The sequence below is a fragment of the Arachis ipaensis genome, chromosome B8 (genome assembly GCF_059453495.1).
Source record: "Arachis ipaensis isolate K30076 ecotype BB chromosome B8, ASM5945349v1, whole genome shotgun sequence".
In the NCBI taxonomy this organism is placed as follows: domain Eukaryota; kingdom Viridiplantae; phylum Streptophyta; class Magnoliopsida; order Fabales; family Fabaceae; genus Arachis; species Arachis ipaensis.
Genome location: NC_142443.1, coordinates 27,514,609 through 27,529,830, shown reverse-complemented (window position 1 = coordinate 27,529,830; position 15,222 = coordinate 27,514,609). Strand labels below are relative to the sequence as shown.

The window sequence follows — 15,222 nt, the reverse complement described above, 5'->3', positions numbered from 1 at the left end:
TCTAATCTGTGTTTTCTGGGCCGAAAACTGGGTCGAAAACAGCCCAAAAATCACTGGAGAAGAAATCTGCCACGCTGGTTTTTCATCACTGCGATGCGTCCGCGTGGAGCACGCATTCGCGTTGCCTAGATGTACGGCCACTATGACAAATTATATATCAAATCGAAGCCCCGGACGTTAGCTTTCCAACACAACTAGAACCGCCTCATTTGAATCTCTGTAGCTCAAGTTATGACCGTTTTAGTGCGAGAGGGTCAGGCTGACAACTTTGCAGTTCCTTCAACTTCTTGTATTCCTTCCACTTTTGCATGCTTCCTTTCCATCCTCTGAGCCATTCCTGTCCTGTAATCTCTGAAAACACTTAACACACATATCAAGGCATCGAATGGTATAAAGGAAAATTAATATTTGGTAATTTAAAGGTTCAGAAAACATGTTTTCAATCATAGCACAAGATTAGGAAGGAAAATATAAAACATGCGATTAGTATGAATAAGTGTGCAAAGACTTGATAAAAACCACTCAATTGAGCACAAGATAAACCATAAAATAGTGGTTTATCAGGAATCAAATGAAACATACACAAGGCCAACATTATATATAAACATAACATATAGCATAGATCATACATACATATAAAGCTACTGTCATATATATATAGCATACAACCCTTCACATCTTACTACTATGTACAAATCAACACTCCAGGTCCTGATCCATATAGAAAACCCCTAAGATGGCGCCCGAAACTAGCCTAGTCAACTATGTACACCCTACGCTCTCAGTGAATCTAACCAAAAGTGAGAAACTAACACAAAAGCTATCCTAACCCAAAAACTACCAAAAGGGCACATCCTCAGCTCCCAGGCATCAGCTATCATCGTCAGAGGAGATCACAATCATGTCAGAACACTCCTCAAGATCCTCGTCCTCATCATCGGATATCTCGATAATCTCCGGAGGGGCACTGGCACTCATGCTACTGGTCTGACCAACACTCCTCGGTCCACTAATAGAGGCAGAAAGCCGATCCTCAGAAGATGGCTTGGATGAAGATACTGAGATATACTCTACAGGGATATCCTCCTCCGGTACATGCTCTGGTATATGCTCCTCCATGGGTTCGGGCTCAGGATCCACCTGATCCGCAGGCTAATAGGGATGCTAATAAGTCATTGGCCCATCATGGAATGGGTGAAATGGAGCATCCGGGTGGAGCCACTGCAGCAGGAACTCGTAGGGCATATCGGGGTTAAACTGTGGAGTGTTAATCGGATGACGGAAGGGGTGGTCACGTAGAATGTACATACGGGTCCTAATCTCCGCACCTACTACATAAAACCTATGCTATACAATATCCTCATATATATAGGGAGGGTCCATCTCGTAGAACAGGACTCCAGTCTCCATCTGAAGAGGAGGAAGAAAAGGGGTAACAACTGGGGGTTCTTAGTAGGGTCGGGGGTAGTTAGTTGAGATAGGATTACCACAGTTCAAGTAGTTCACAACGTAATATACATGTGTCACAGAGAAGTATCTAATTCCACCATTCAGAGTAATAGTAAGGAATGCATAAACACAGGAAGACAATCACAAATAATTTCACCGCATCAAGTAAAATGTAAATGCACAACAAGGATGATGCATGTCTGGCCCTATTGCAGGTAATGAGCTCATTTGTCGGTTTCGACCCGCACCTAACGCAATCCGACTCGCAAGTCAGATAAGGAATTCCAGCGACATAACCTCTGTAAGCTACTACTTCTTGCAGGCACTATTCTCCAGCTGAAGTATGTCGAACATGACTTCTGCAAGAACTTGCAGGTGCTGATTCTCCAACTGAAGCATGAGCCCCTTTCTCCTGGATGCCATTCCATATATACGGGCATCTCCGTACAATCATAAACCCACGGCTTAACATGTTCGCATCAACACTATAACTATTTACTTTCTGTCACCCTCTCGTGACCTTTTAATCATTTCATAATCACACGTGCCGATTTATCTTCTCTTTTTCTTTTAAAACCAAAACCAATCTTCCTTTCATCCTTAAAACTAATTCTTTAACTATTTCCAAGATATTACAAAATGAAATCATTCAATAAAAATTCAATTACTTTTAAGGTTCACTAAAAGTCCTCAAATAAAATTCTTGAGTCAAATTCAAAACATAAGCCCTTTTCATTTTTAAATCAAACTTAAACATAATACTTTTCTTAAATAATTTAAAATTGTAAAATAATTATTTTCCAAATAAATCAAACTCAAAATATATATTTTTCTTAAATAAATTAAATCCAACATATAACTATTTTCTGAATAAATTGAAAATCAAATAATACAATTTCTCAAATCCAATCTTTTTCTTCTAAATAAAATTTCAAATAAATTCTTAAGGTTTATAACAAAATTTCGGCGGCATCTCCCCTAAAACCCGGACTCCGCCATCCTTCTCGGGTTCCATCCAAACTATTTTCCACACTCTTTTCAAAATCATTTCCAATAAATCAAACCAGACAAATTCCAACATTTTCAAATTATCCCATCGTAATCCAAAAATCACATTCATAAGAATAACTCAGTTTCTGGCTGCAATTAAATCCTCTGAACCTCAAACTTATCACAAATATCAACATATCACAAAATTCAATATAAATCCAGTCAAATTCAATCAACAAGTAATCACGACATCAATTCACTTATCAAATACTAATTTAACCGGTGAGAATTTACCAAAACCCTACCTGCCACTACAACGTTTCGGGTCTATGGCCACAGTTTTTTTGGTCACGGTAAAAAAACGTGACCATAGAGGGTCTATGGTCATGGTTTTTCAAAAAAGGGTGACCTAAAGGGGTCTATAGTCACGGTTTTTTACAGTGACCAAAAAGGGTCTATGGTCACGATTTTTTGAAAGGGTGACCTAAAAGGGTCTATGGTCACGGTTTTAGAGGGTGACCTAAAGGTATCTATGGTCACGGTTTTAGGAGGTGACCTAAAACAGCCTATGGTCACGGTTTTTTAAAAAAGGGTGACCATAGAGTATCTATGGTCACGGTTATTAGGGTGGCCTAAGGTGGTCTATGGTCACGGTTTTTTTTTATTTTTTTATTTTTAATTTCATTTTTTCTTTAATTTTTTAATTATCCCCCCCCTAACGCAGTTGTTTCCCCCTCCCTCCCAAAATCCCCATTATTCCCTTGTAACTTGGGAAAAAAAGAACCCTAGCCATTTCGAGCTTCTTCTTCTTCTACCTCTTTCCTGCGCCGTTTCCCTTTCTCTCTTCACTGCACCGTTTCCCTTCCTCCCAGCCCCCACCATCATCGAGCTCAACTCAGCCTCGCCTCATTGCAGAGTTTCCCTTCCTCCTAGTTTCCACCATCGCTGTTTCCCTTCCTCCCAACTAGGGGTATGCAAAAAAACTGGTTTTACTGAACTGAATTGAAACTGTTTTAAATAAACCAGTTTTTTTAAATAAAAAACTGAACTGAAACCATAGTTTTTATGAAAACCAGTTTATTAAAAACCAGTTTTTATGGTTCAGTTTAGTTTTAAACCAAATTAAAACTGGTTTTATTTAAACTCTAAAATTAGTTTTTACATACTCTTTCTCTCTCTCCTTTCACTTTCTCTCTCCCTTTCCTCTCTCTCTCCACTTTCTCCCCCCTCTTTCCCTTCTCTCTCCTCTTTCTCCCCCCTCTCTCCCTTCTCTCTCTCTTTCCCCCTCCTCTCTATCTCTCTCCTCTTTGTCTCCCTCCTCTCTCTCCTCTCTCCTCTCTCTCTCTCTCTCTCTCTCTCTCTTTCCTCTTTTTTCCTCTCCTCTCCCTCCTCTCTATCTCTCTCCTCTTTGTCTCCCTCCTCTCTCTCCTCTCTCTCTCTCCATCCTCTCTCTCTCTCTTTCCTCTTTTTTCCTCTCCTCTCCCTCCCATCTCTCTTCGTCTCTCTCTCTCTCTCTCTCTCTCTCTCTCTCTCTCCCTCTCCCTTCCCGTCTCTCTTCCTCTCTCTCTCCTCTTTTTCCCCCTCTCTCCCTTCTCTCTCTCTTTCTCCCCTCTCTCTCTCCTCTTTGTCTCCCTCTCTCTCTCTCTCTCTCTCTCTCTCTCTCTCTCCGTCTCTCTTCCTAACTCTCTCTCTCCTTTTCCCCTCTCTCTCTCCATCTCCCTTCCCGTCTCTCTTCCTCTCTCTCTCTCTCTCTCCTCCTCTTTCTCCCTCTCTCTTCCCCTTTCTTTCTCTCTCTCCTCTCCCTCCCCTCTCTCCCCATCCCATCTCTCTTCGTCTTTCTCTCTCTCTCTCTCTCTCTCTCTCTCTCTCTCTCTCCTTTCCCTCCTCTCCCACTCTTTCCCAATTCCTTCTTCTCTCTCTCGTCCCTTCTCTCTTCTTCTTCTTCTTCTTCTTCTTCTTCTTCTTCTCTCTCTCTCCCTCCTTTTCCTCGCTTTCCCCTTTTTTCTCTCTCTCTCTCCTCTCCCTCCTCTCTCTCTCCCCCTCTTTCTTCCTCTCTCTCTCCTTCTCCTTTTTCTTACCCTCCTCTCTCTCTTTTTCCTCTCACTATCTCTCCATGTCTTTCCTTTTTCTCCCCTCTCCCTTGCTCTCCCTCCCTTCCCCCTTCTCTCTCTCTCTCTCCCATTTTGTTTCTCTCTCTTCCTCTTTTCTCTCTCTCTCCCATTTTGTTTTTCTCTCTCTCTCTCCCTCTTTTCCCTCTCCCATTTTCTTTCTCTCTCTCTCTCTCCCTCTCTCTCTCTCTCTCCTTTTTTTCCTTTTTCTCTCTTTCTCTCTCCTCTTCTCTCTCTTTCTTCGCCCTCCTCTCTCTCTTTCTCCTCTTTCTTTCCTTCCCTTCCTTTCTCTCTTTTCTCTTTCTCTCTCAACCTTCTCTCTCTTTCTCTCTTCTCTCTCTCTTCCTTCCTTCTCTCTTTCTCTTTCTCTCTCTCTCTCTCTCTTTTCCCTCTCTTCTCTTTCTCTCTCAACCTTCTCTCTCTTATTTTGGAGAAAAGAGGGAGAGAGAGAGAAGAGGAATATAGAGTGAGAGAAGGTTGAGAGAGAAAGAGAAAAGAGAGAAAGGAAGGGAAGGAAAGAAAGAGGAGAAAGAGAGAGAGGATGGCGAAGAAAGAGAGAGAAGAGGAGAGAGAAATAAGGGAAGGGGGAGAGAGAAATAGGAGAGAGAAAGAGAGAAAAGGAAAAAAAGGAGGGAGAGAGAGAGAAAGAGGAAGAGAGAAGGGAGGGAGAGAGAGAAAGGAGGGAGAGGAGAGAGAGAAAGAAAATGGGAGAGGGAAAAGAGGGAGAGAGAGAGAGAGAGAGAGAGAGAGAGAAGAGGAAGAGAGAGAGAGAAACAAAATGGGAGAGAGAGAGAGAGAGAGAAGGGGGAAGGGAGGGAGAGCAAGGGAGAGGGGAGAAAAAGGAAAGACATGGAGAGAGAGCGAGAGGAAAAAGAGAGAGAGAGAGGAGGGTAAGAAAGAGGAGAAGGAGAGAGAGAGAGAGAGGGGAAGAAAGAGGGGGAGAGAGAGAGGAGGGAGAGGAGAGAGAGAGAGAAAAAAAAGGGTAGAGCGAGGAAAAGGAGGAAGAGAGAGAGAAGAAGAAGAAGAGAGAAGGGACGAGAGAGAGAGAGTGAGGAATGAATTGGGAAAGAGTGGGAGAGGAGGGAAAGGAGAGAGAGAGAGAGAGAGAGAAAGACGAAGAGAGATGGGAGGGGGAGAGAGGGGATGGAGAGGAGAGAGAGAGAAAGAAAGGGGAAGAGAGAGGGAGAGAGAGGAGAGGGAGAAAGAGGAGGAGAGAGGAAGAGAGACGGGAAGGGAGAGGGAGAGAGAGAGGGAAAGGAGAGAGAGAAGGGAAATAGAGAGATAGGAAGAGAGACGGAGAGAGAGAGAGATAAAGAGAGAGAGAATGGAGAGAGAGAGAGAGAGAGGAGGGAGACAAAGAGGAGAGAGAGGGGGGAAAGGGAGAGAGAAGGGAGAGAGGGGGAAAAAAGAGGAGAGAGAGAGAGGAAGAGAGACGGGAAGGGAGAGGGAGAGAGAGAGAGGCAAAGGAGAGAGAGAGAGAGAGAGAGAGAGAGAGAGATGGGAGGGAGAGAGAGAGAGGAGAGGAAAAAAGAGGAAAGAGAGAGAGAGAGAGAGGAGAGAGGAGAGAAAGAGGATGGAGAGAGAGGAGAGAGGAGAGAGAGAGGATGGAGAGAGAGAGAGAGAGAGGAGGGAGACAAAGAGGAGAGAGATAGAGAGGAGGGGGAAAGAGAGAGAGAAGGGAGAGAGTGGGGAGAAAGAGGAGAGAGAAGGGAAAGAGGGGGGAGAAAGTGGAGAGAGAGAAGAAGGGGAGAGAGAAAGTGAAAGGAGAGAGAGAAAGAGTATGTAAAAACTAATTTTAGAGTTTAAATAAAACCAGTTTTAATTTGGTTTAAAACTAAACTGAACCATAAAAACTGGTTTTTAATAAACTGGTTTTCATAAAAACTATGGTTTCAGTTCAGTTTCAATTCAGTTCAGTGAAACCAGTTTTTTTGCACACCCCTACTTATCGGAGCTCCTTGACACCATATATGGTGGAAGCTCTTGTATGCACTCAAGATTGGGTAATAGATGACCCATTTGGACTAATTGAAAATTTTGAAGAGATTGAAAAAGCTGAACAAGGTAATATATATTTTTTTCTTATTGCTTGTTTGTTACTAATTGTTAGTTTTCTATAATTAATGAGATTTTTTTTTATGTAGGGAGAAATTCTTCAACAAATGTTGGCACGCTTGTTTCTCTTGAAGATGATTAGAATATTGTAATGGGCCAATATTGTGTTAGTCTGTTAGATTTGAATTAGTTTATTTTAACTTCATTTAGGTTAGTATCATATTATATCATATTTTGAATGTTGTCATTGAACAAAAAGTAAGACCATGCTTTAGTTTATTAGTATGTGAATATTTTATGATTCTTTCAACTTTTGATTTAGAGAGAGAGGGGAGAGAGAAAGTAGAAGGGAGAGAGAGAGAGAGAAAGAGAAAGGGAGGAGAGAGAAAATGGAAGGGAGAGAGAGAGAAAGGGGAGAGAGAGAGAGGGAGAGAGAGAGAGGGGGATAGAGAGAGAGAGAAAGGAAGGGGGAGAGAGAGGAGAAGGGAGAGAGAGTGGGAAAGGGGGGAGAGAGGGAGAGAGAGAGAGAGAGAGAGAGAGAGGAGGGAGAGAGAGAGAGGGGGTAGGAGAGAGAGAGGAGAGAGAGAGAGGAGAAGGGAGAGAGAATGGGAAAATGGGGAGAGAGAGAAGGGAGAGAGAGTGGGTGGAGAGAGAGAGAGAGAGAGGGGGGGAGGGGGGAGAGAGAGGGGAGGGTAGGAGAGAGAGAGGGGAAGAGAGAGAAAAGGGGAGAGAGAGAGAGAGGAAGGGAAGAGAGGGAGAGAGAAGGGAGAGAGAGTGGGAAAGGGGGGAGAGAGAGAGAGGAAGGGGGAGAAAGAGGGGGAGAGAGAAAGGGGAAGGGGAGAGAAAGAGGAGGGAGAGAGAGAGGGGGGTAGGAGAGAGAGAGAGGAGAGAGAGAGAATGGGAAAAGGGGGAGAGAGAGAAAGGGGAGGCTAGGAGAGAGAGAGGGGGGAAGGGAGAGAAAAGGGGAGAGAGAGAGAGAGAGAAAGAGAGAGGAAAGGAAGAGAGGGAGAGAGAGAGGGTGTGAAAACTAGTTTTAGGCATAAACCAGTTTAAACTGGTTTTTTTAATTAAAACCAGTTTTATTTTTATGAACTGGTTTAAACTGGTGCATTGTATTATAAACTGGTTTAAAACCAGTTTCTTATATGACAAAGCAGTTTGGTTCAATTTCTAAACCATTTAAAATGGTTTAGTGCAGTTTCAGTTCAGTTTATGGAAAAACTGAACCATGCACACCCCTACTCCCAACCCCCACCATCGCCGAGCTCAACTCAATCTCTCTTCACTGCACCGTTTCTGTTCCCCACACCCCCAATCGTCGTGGAAGGTAGAAACCCTACCATCGCCGAGCTCAACTCAGTCTCTCTTCATTGTGACGTTTCTATTCCCCCCACCCCGACTGTCATCGAAGGTAGAAACCCCACCATCGCCGAGCTTAACTAAGTCTCTATTCACAACGCCGTTTCCCTTGTCCCCCACCATTGTCGAAGGCAGAAACTCCACCGTCGCCGAGCTCCTAAGGTGTTCATGCCAAGGTGAAGCTTATTATTGGTTAGAACTTAGTGTTAAATAGGGTGTCTGAGTTAGTATTGTTGGCTGAAATTTTAGGGGCTTTTTAATCAACTCCAAACCCTAAGGTCTAACTTGTTCTATTTAGGATATGTTGTTCTGTACTTGTAGCTATTCTTTTAACTTAATGAATATGGAGCCAATATTTTTCATTTAAAGCAAGGGAAATAATAGATCATGATTTAATTTGTTGTGTCAAAGTATGTATTTATAGAGCCATAACTTTTGCTCCGTAAAGATTTTGGCATTACTAGAATGTTTTTGATTGCTTAACTAATTGATACTTAATAATGTCATGGTTCCTAATTCTTTTTGTTTAGCATAGGACATAGTGCATAGGTAATTTCTTCAAGAGGTAGATAGAACATTTGGTTTGTTTCTGTTTGAGAAATTGGATATATGTTGTACTTTAGTCAGGATTATAAAGGGTATTCACTGGCCCTTTCTCTAGTTTCATGTTCTTCTCTTGTTGTCACTGTCTAGCTTGGCCGTTCAGGATTACTGAAACTGTTGCTTGATTTGGCTGATAACTTATGCAGGAGTTTGCAACCATGCTTTTCACTTCCATTGCACAAGCAGATTGCTCAAGACCCGTCAAGTTTGCCCTCTAGGTACATATTTGGTTTCATTTCACCTCACTTTTTCTGTCTCACCGCAAGCTTCCTGTCACCGCGAGCTCACCAGCAGAAGCGTTACTTCTTATCAATTTATTTTTAAGATTTTGAGAATTTTAAGATTTTGAGTTTGTGTTCTGGGTTTCGAATTGAATTATTATTTAATTTGTTGAATGCTGATGTGATTCTAAATTCAATTTAATTTGGATTATGAGTTTGGAATTGGATTCAACTTAGTTGCTGTTGCTGATGTATTTAATATGGGAGAAGCAGGGGTGTTATTGTTGAAACAGCATTGGTCCAACTCAGTTTGAATATTTCATATGTAAAGTCAATAAAGATTTTCCCTATCAATTTACACTTTGAGACTGGTTCTTGTGATGCAGCGCATCCAAAAAGCCAAGAAGCAAGAGAGTTACGCTGTTCTAACTCTTTTTTATGGTTTATTTTCCAGGTACATATTGGAATCTGCAAGCTTTGTGTTGTTCTTTAAATTCGTAGAGTTGCCTACCTTTGATGTTGCATCTGATGCATTTTTTACCTTTAAGGTCATATCTTAATATTTTTCTCTCTCTCTCTACCTTTAATTCCCATCACTTTTCTTGCCGATTATATAGTTATGGATGCCACTTCTTTATATACAGCATCTCTATGAATACTCTTTGCAGGATCTTCTCACTAAGCATGGAAATGTAGTATATCAATTTTTGACAGCTCACTATGATGAGGTTTGCTTCCTGTTAGAGATATTTATTTGATTCAAACATATCAAATCAGCACAAGTTACCTTGAGAACATCTTATGCATGTTGGTTTAATATTTACACTTAGGAGATCAAATCTTATCTCTTAAAATAGCTTAATCATTGGATTAGTTATTCGTAAGGGGATTGTTAAATACACCTCACTTGAAGCATTCTCATTTTTTCATGCCTTAGGTATTCAATAAATCTTTTTGCTTTTATTCTTTTTTATTATTGTTTTAAATGCATTTGAATGATCTATTATGTTATAGTTTAATTTGTATGCAGTATGCACTAATCCAATTGGATGCTGGTACGTAGATTAAAGTGGTTTCTTTTGTCTAATGACAGCTGTTAATTGAATGCTAATGCATAGAAACTAAACTCATTTTATTATGTGCTCATTTTATTATGTATAGGTATAATTGTTTCTTGGGACAATTCCACACTGAGTTACATATTCAGTGCCATCTGCCCAACCATTAAAAAGCTGATAAACTCCATGCCTACATATAAATTCAAGCGATACTTGTTACCTATATATAGAGGCTCAATTTGAGAATAATTCTGATTAAAGGATTATTGTATTTATTAGCTCATGACAAAGACCTATATGTTCGTGTCTATTTTTACGTAAAATTGATAGTAAATAATGGTTAAATAATTTAACATCCCTGCCCTGCTGTTTTCTTTCATTCATTTGTCTTTGTTTTTATTTTTCTTCTTTTTTTTAAGTCACACATCAACAAAAAATTATCCATCTTTACAACTCCCCTATCTCTTCTTGATATGTTGTTTATTGCTGAGACTTCTCCATTGTCATCATAATGCATTTCATTTGATATTCTGTTCCTCTGGCAAGCTTGTAATGCATTCTCTAATTTTTGGTGCCTGAAGTTTTTAATATCTTCTGAACAACTCTGGCTTTTGCATGATCATTGTTAGTAGGTTGCAGTTTGTTGGAACAGTCATTAGGATATTGTATCACCTTATTGTATATTTTACTAAAGATTAAATTAAGTGCAATAGCTAATCAATGAGGAATTGTAGAAATAGTCAATAGCAATGTATTAAAAACTACAGTTGACTAATATTCTACTATTGTTATGATGACCCCAGACCCCGTCTCATCTTGAGGCTAGTTAAGGTTTTAGGATTGTGAATCATGTATACTGATATATGGAAACCGGCTGTAAAACTGAAACAAACACATACTCAAGACAAGACTAGGCTTTTCATAGTGAAAACAATTGCTTGGCCTTTCAATTTGTGATGTATGTGGATGTCTCACTGGTCATGCGTGTTTTTTATGTTCCCCCTGTATCAACAATGCAAATTAGTTCTTTTCTATTTTTTATTTATTTTGATCAATGAAGAAATTCAATGAGTTACTGCAGCAAGTATAACTTGCAAAGTTCTAAAAGCAAGAAACTAAATATAGTTTATCTTATAGCCTTATTTTGTTGTATATGTACTACATCATCAAAAGCATTTTTGCTCTGTTCTAACATGTGTATTTCTTTTGCTAGAAGGAAGACATGATGTGATGAAGCAAATATGTTCCAAATCAAATATGACATGGGATGGGGCTTACAATGACCTTCGTTATCTAAATGCAATATTTTGATGTGTTTTAGCTACTTTTTTGAAAAGAGACTATACTCTGTATTATATGTAATTGGATAAATTATACTCTATTTTGATTTGTGTTGTTTAGATTAAAAATTAAACATATCTAGCTTATAATGAAATTTTTATGATTTATATTTCTTGAATTTCTTATTTTTAGATTATCATCTTTTATGATGTGATTATACTTTAAAAAAAAATTAAATCTCATAGAATAAAGCAGCCTATAGTCACCATTTTAAAATACATTTTAAAATAGGGTGACCATAGATAACCTATGGTCACGGTAGATAAGGCTATGGTCACGGTTTTAAGGAAGGGTGACCATAGAGGCTATGGTCACGGTTTTAATGAGGGGTGACCATAGATAAGGCTATGGTCACGGTTTTAATAAGGGGTGACCATAGATAATGCTATGGTCACGGCAAAAACTGTGACCATAGATAGGGCTATGGTCACGGTTAAAAATCGTGGCCTAAAGTGTCAGAATTTGAAAATTGTAACCGTGACCATAGAAACCGTGACCATAGATAAAAAAATCGTGACCATAGACCTATGGCCACGCCAGAATAGGCCACGGTAAAAAACCGTGACCATAGGTCCAAAACCGTGACCATAGATCTATGGTCACCCTTTTCACTAGCTATGGTCACGGTTTTTTACCGTGACCTTAGGCTTTTTTTTGTAGTGTTCGTACGAAATCAAAATATGCAAAGCTACGGATAAGCCTTCTGACCGAGCCATCAAAGAGAAAAACGTCCGGAATCGTCTATGTCTCATAGAACTCCAGTTGGCCGAACTCAAGAAGTAAGGGAACTACATCACCATCAACTTCCACCGATCAAAAGTGACGTCAACACGTAAAGGAGGAGAATACGAACACTTTTACTGAATTAGATTTTTTATTAGAGTTACGGATCGTAAGAAATCGAAGCCGGAAGTTTGGTGGGGGTTATGGTTCTCTCTCTCTCTGACAGTCTTTCTCTCTTCCTCATCGAGCATGCAATCAACTAAAGCTATATGTGATGAGTAATGTAATGAAAATAATTATGTAGCTTGCTTTAGTATGACCCACGTTTCTTTTCTTTCTTATGGTTCTTTTCTTCCTTATGTCATTTGGTTATATATATAATAGTAGTAGTAGTAGTAATAACACTAGTAATAATAATAACGTAATATTTATATTAATAGTAATAATAATAATAAGAATAATAATAATAATATTAATAATATATATAAGGTTGAATGTATATGAGTTACTAATATAAATGACATTAATAACTTAGAAATTAAAAGATATTTGATAAAACTTTAGTAACTCTAAACTCATCAAGAAATACCGATAAGTACTTATATCGGCAAAACTCAAATTTAATAATAATAACAACATTATTATCTAGGCTCCATTATAATTAGGGCAAGTAAAATAAATAAACAACATAATAATTAAATTATATTACCATTTATTTTACTTCGGGGTTCGAAGTCGACTCGTCAAAATAAAACTAATCGCTTTAAAATATTATTTTAAGAAAAACTCGTGTTAGTGCAAAAATTAGAGTTGTTACATCCTATCTCCCTAAAAGAAAATTTTATCCTCAAATTTTCCTTTACCTGTAAACAGGTACGAGTAATCAGTCCTTATCTTATCTTCTAGTTCTCAGGTGTGTTGTGTTTCCTTATCTCGTCTCAACTTACGTATAGCAGCACCGGAATCGTAAAGTGCAGTTAAGAAGTGAGTCTTGACACAATACCAAGGTTGCGAGAATCGGACCGGTCATTGAACCGGTCAAGTGACTGGTTCAATGGTTCAATGGTTCAACCGAGGTTGAACCGTAGTTGAACCGGTTTAATTAATAAACTTATGTTTGGTAAGGATGTTAGAATTTTATGCACTTGTATGTATAAAGTTTGCAGCCGAAATAATCAAAATGAAACTTTTCTACAGCAAGCATCATTAACCCTTAAAATTAAAGATAACAAATTCCTCATAGTAAATAACATCAAGGTAATACATTTAAAAAGAATAAATAAATAAACAAAAGGAGTTCAGCTCAAAACATGAGTAAGCCCTTCAAAAATTAAAGTTTATTTGGTCCGTCGAATATGCATTTGACATCAAATTGATCATCAATTTATATATTACTAAATTGGTCAAATTAGTTCCAAAGATATATGGGACATTAAATTGTCTCTTCACTATCAATCTGTTACATTTCTCCATAAAATTAGACCTCAAAAACATAAAATTGGTTCTTGATGAACAGAAAATCGATTATTAAAGGACCATTTTGATGCTGCTGACACAAATGAGCAACAATGTGTTGCCCCACGTACCTGAACTTTTCTAGGCCTACATGAAATATAAGGATTTAAAATAACAGAACAAAAAGCAGCAGAAGCAAAACTTTGAACAGAAACTGAATTTTAATTCAATTCTCTAGCAACAACTTGATACATCATATGCATTGTCTGGCTCTGTATAAGAAAAGAACGAACTGAGAAAATATTTGCCTTGGATTATATCAATTCATACAGCATTCAAAATCCAGAATTATATTCAGCAAAAGTCAATGTAGCATTCAAAATCCAGAGTCCCAAAATTGTATCAATTCTATATAGCATTCAAAATCCAGAATCCAAAATTGAACTTATATCAAATTTATATTAAGCAAATTCAGAATTACAGAAAGATTAATTCATATAATTAACAAAATAAAAAAAATTGAAAAGCAGAAGAACTCTGCATCAAGCCATCGATTCATATATTTAACAAGACAATTGAACTAACAATCTCCCAACAAACAATTCATATAGTGAATTAACAAAATATAAAAAATAATTCAAAAACCCAAGAACTCATAGTGGCAGAGAGCAGAGATCAGAACAAAACACCAACAGTCTAGCTCTGTTAACAACAATGAATGAACAGCGAAGAAAATTAACTCAGAAAACAACTAATTAACCCAGAAAAAAATCAACAATCAACCTAATTAAATCCAGAAAAATAGTAATTAACTCCCAAAAATAAAATTGAAGAAGCAGTGGAGGGATGGAGGCTTACCAACGGTGACAGTGACTGAGCTACGAGAAGAGAGAGAGAGAACAGAGACGAAGCGGAAAAACGCCGACGAGAAGCAAACGTGCATGAGCGACGGCGATGACGCCGATGAAAGAAGTCCAGGACTGAGTTGAGGTGCGCCGGTGAAAGCCACAAGCGAACCAAACTTAACAAAATCACTAAAAGCAGCAAATCAGGGCCGAAGACGATTGGCTTGACCTTCGAGAGGGCTGAGCAAACCTTCGAGAGGGCTGTCACTGTCGGCGGCGACAGTGGCGGGGGCTGGCACGCGAACTGGAGCTTGAAGGTGGCCGCTCTGATAGGGTTTCCTTCGTGTGTGAGAGAGAACTGAGATCTGCCTTTTTTTTTTTTAATATATAGTGTAGCAAACCGGGATGCTCAAAAACTCGGACGGTTCAAACGGTTCACCGGTTAACCACCGGTTCGTTTGGTTTTTTTCCCAATTTTTTGCAAATTGGTTTCTAGCATCAACCGGACCGGTCAGATGACCGGTTTCCGGTTACCCGGTCAAACTGGCCGGTCCGGTCCGGTTTTCAGAACCTTGCACAATATTGACCTTGGGTCAGGGAGTCTGAGTACGAGCATCTTCAGCAATCATTGTAAATACTCTTCCTGGCTGTTGCAATTTAGCTACTCCTTGTACCGACTTTTCTGGACAATTGCTTGCTATATGCCCCGATTCACCACAGTTGTAACAGACTTTCATTCCAAAATAACAAGGCCTACCGGTGTGATTTCTTCCACATTGCCTAGACGTTGGGCTCTCCTAACTCTGCTGAGGTTGCTTACCGGTGTTTTGTCTTGTCCTATAACTTGTTGGTTTCCTTGTATAGGTACTCCCGGTGCCTTAAAATCAACCTTCCACTGTACCGCATGCCTATGGAAATAATTAAAGTTCCTTGGTGGTAAGCTCAGATGACCCATCCTTGACGCTGCCATCTTATGTTCACAGTCTTCCATCAGCTGATTCTTATTGACAAGCTC

At 39.3% G+C, this 15,222-nt stretch overlaps 1 protein-coding gene across 1 annotated transcript; it reads left to right on the top strand.

The window, feature by feature from the left end:
- Nucleotides 1-1,190: 1,190 nt before the first annotated feature.
- Nucleotides 1,191-11,074, top strand: LOC107614408 (MO25-like protein At2g03410). Its single transcript, XM_088495479.1, has 6 exons — nucleotides 1,191-1,251; nucleotides 1,772-1,824; nucleotides 8,655-8,782; nucleotides 9,240-9,333; nucleotides 9,430-9,513; nucleotides 11,057-11,074. The coding sequence occupies exons 1-6, from the start codon at nucleotides 1,191-1,193 to the stop codon at nucleotides 11,072-11,074; spliced, it is 438 nt and encodes a 145-aa protein (XP_088351605.1).
- The last annotated feature ends 4,148 nt before the right edge of the window (nucleotides 11,075-15,222 follow it).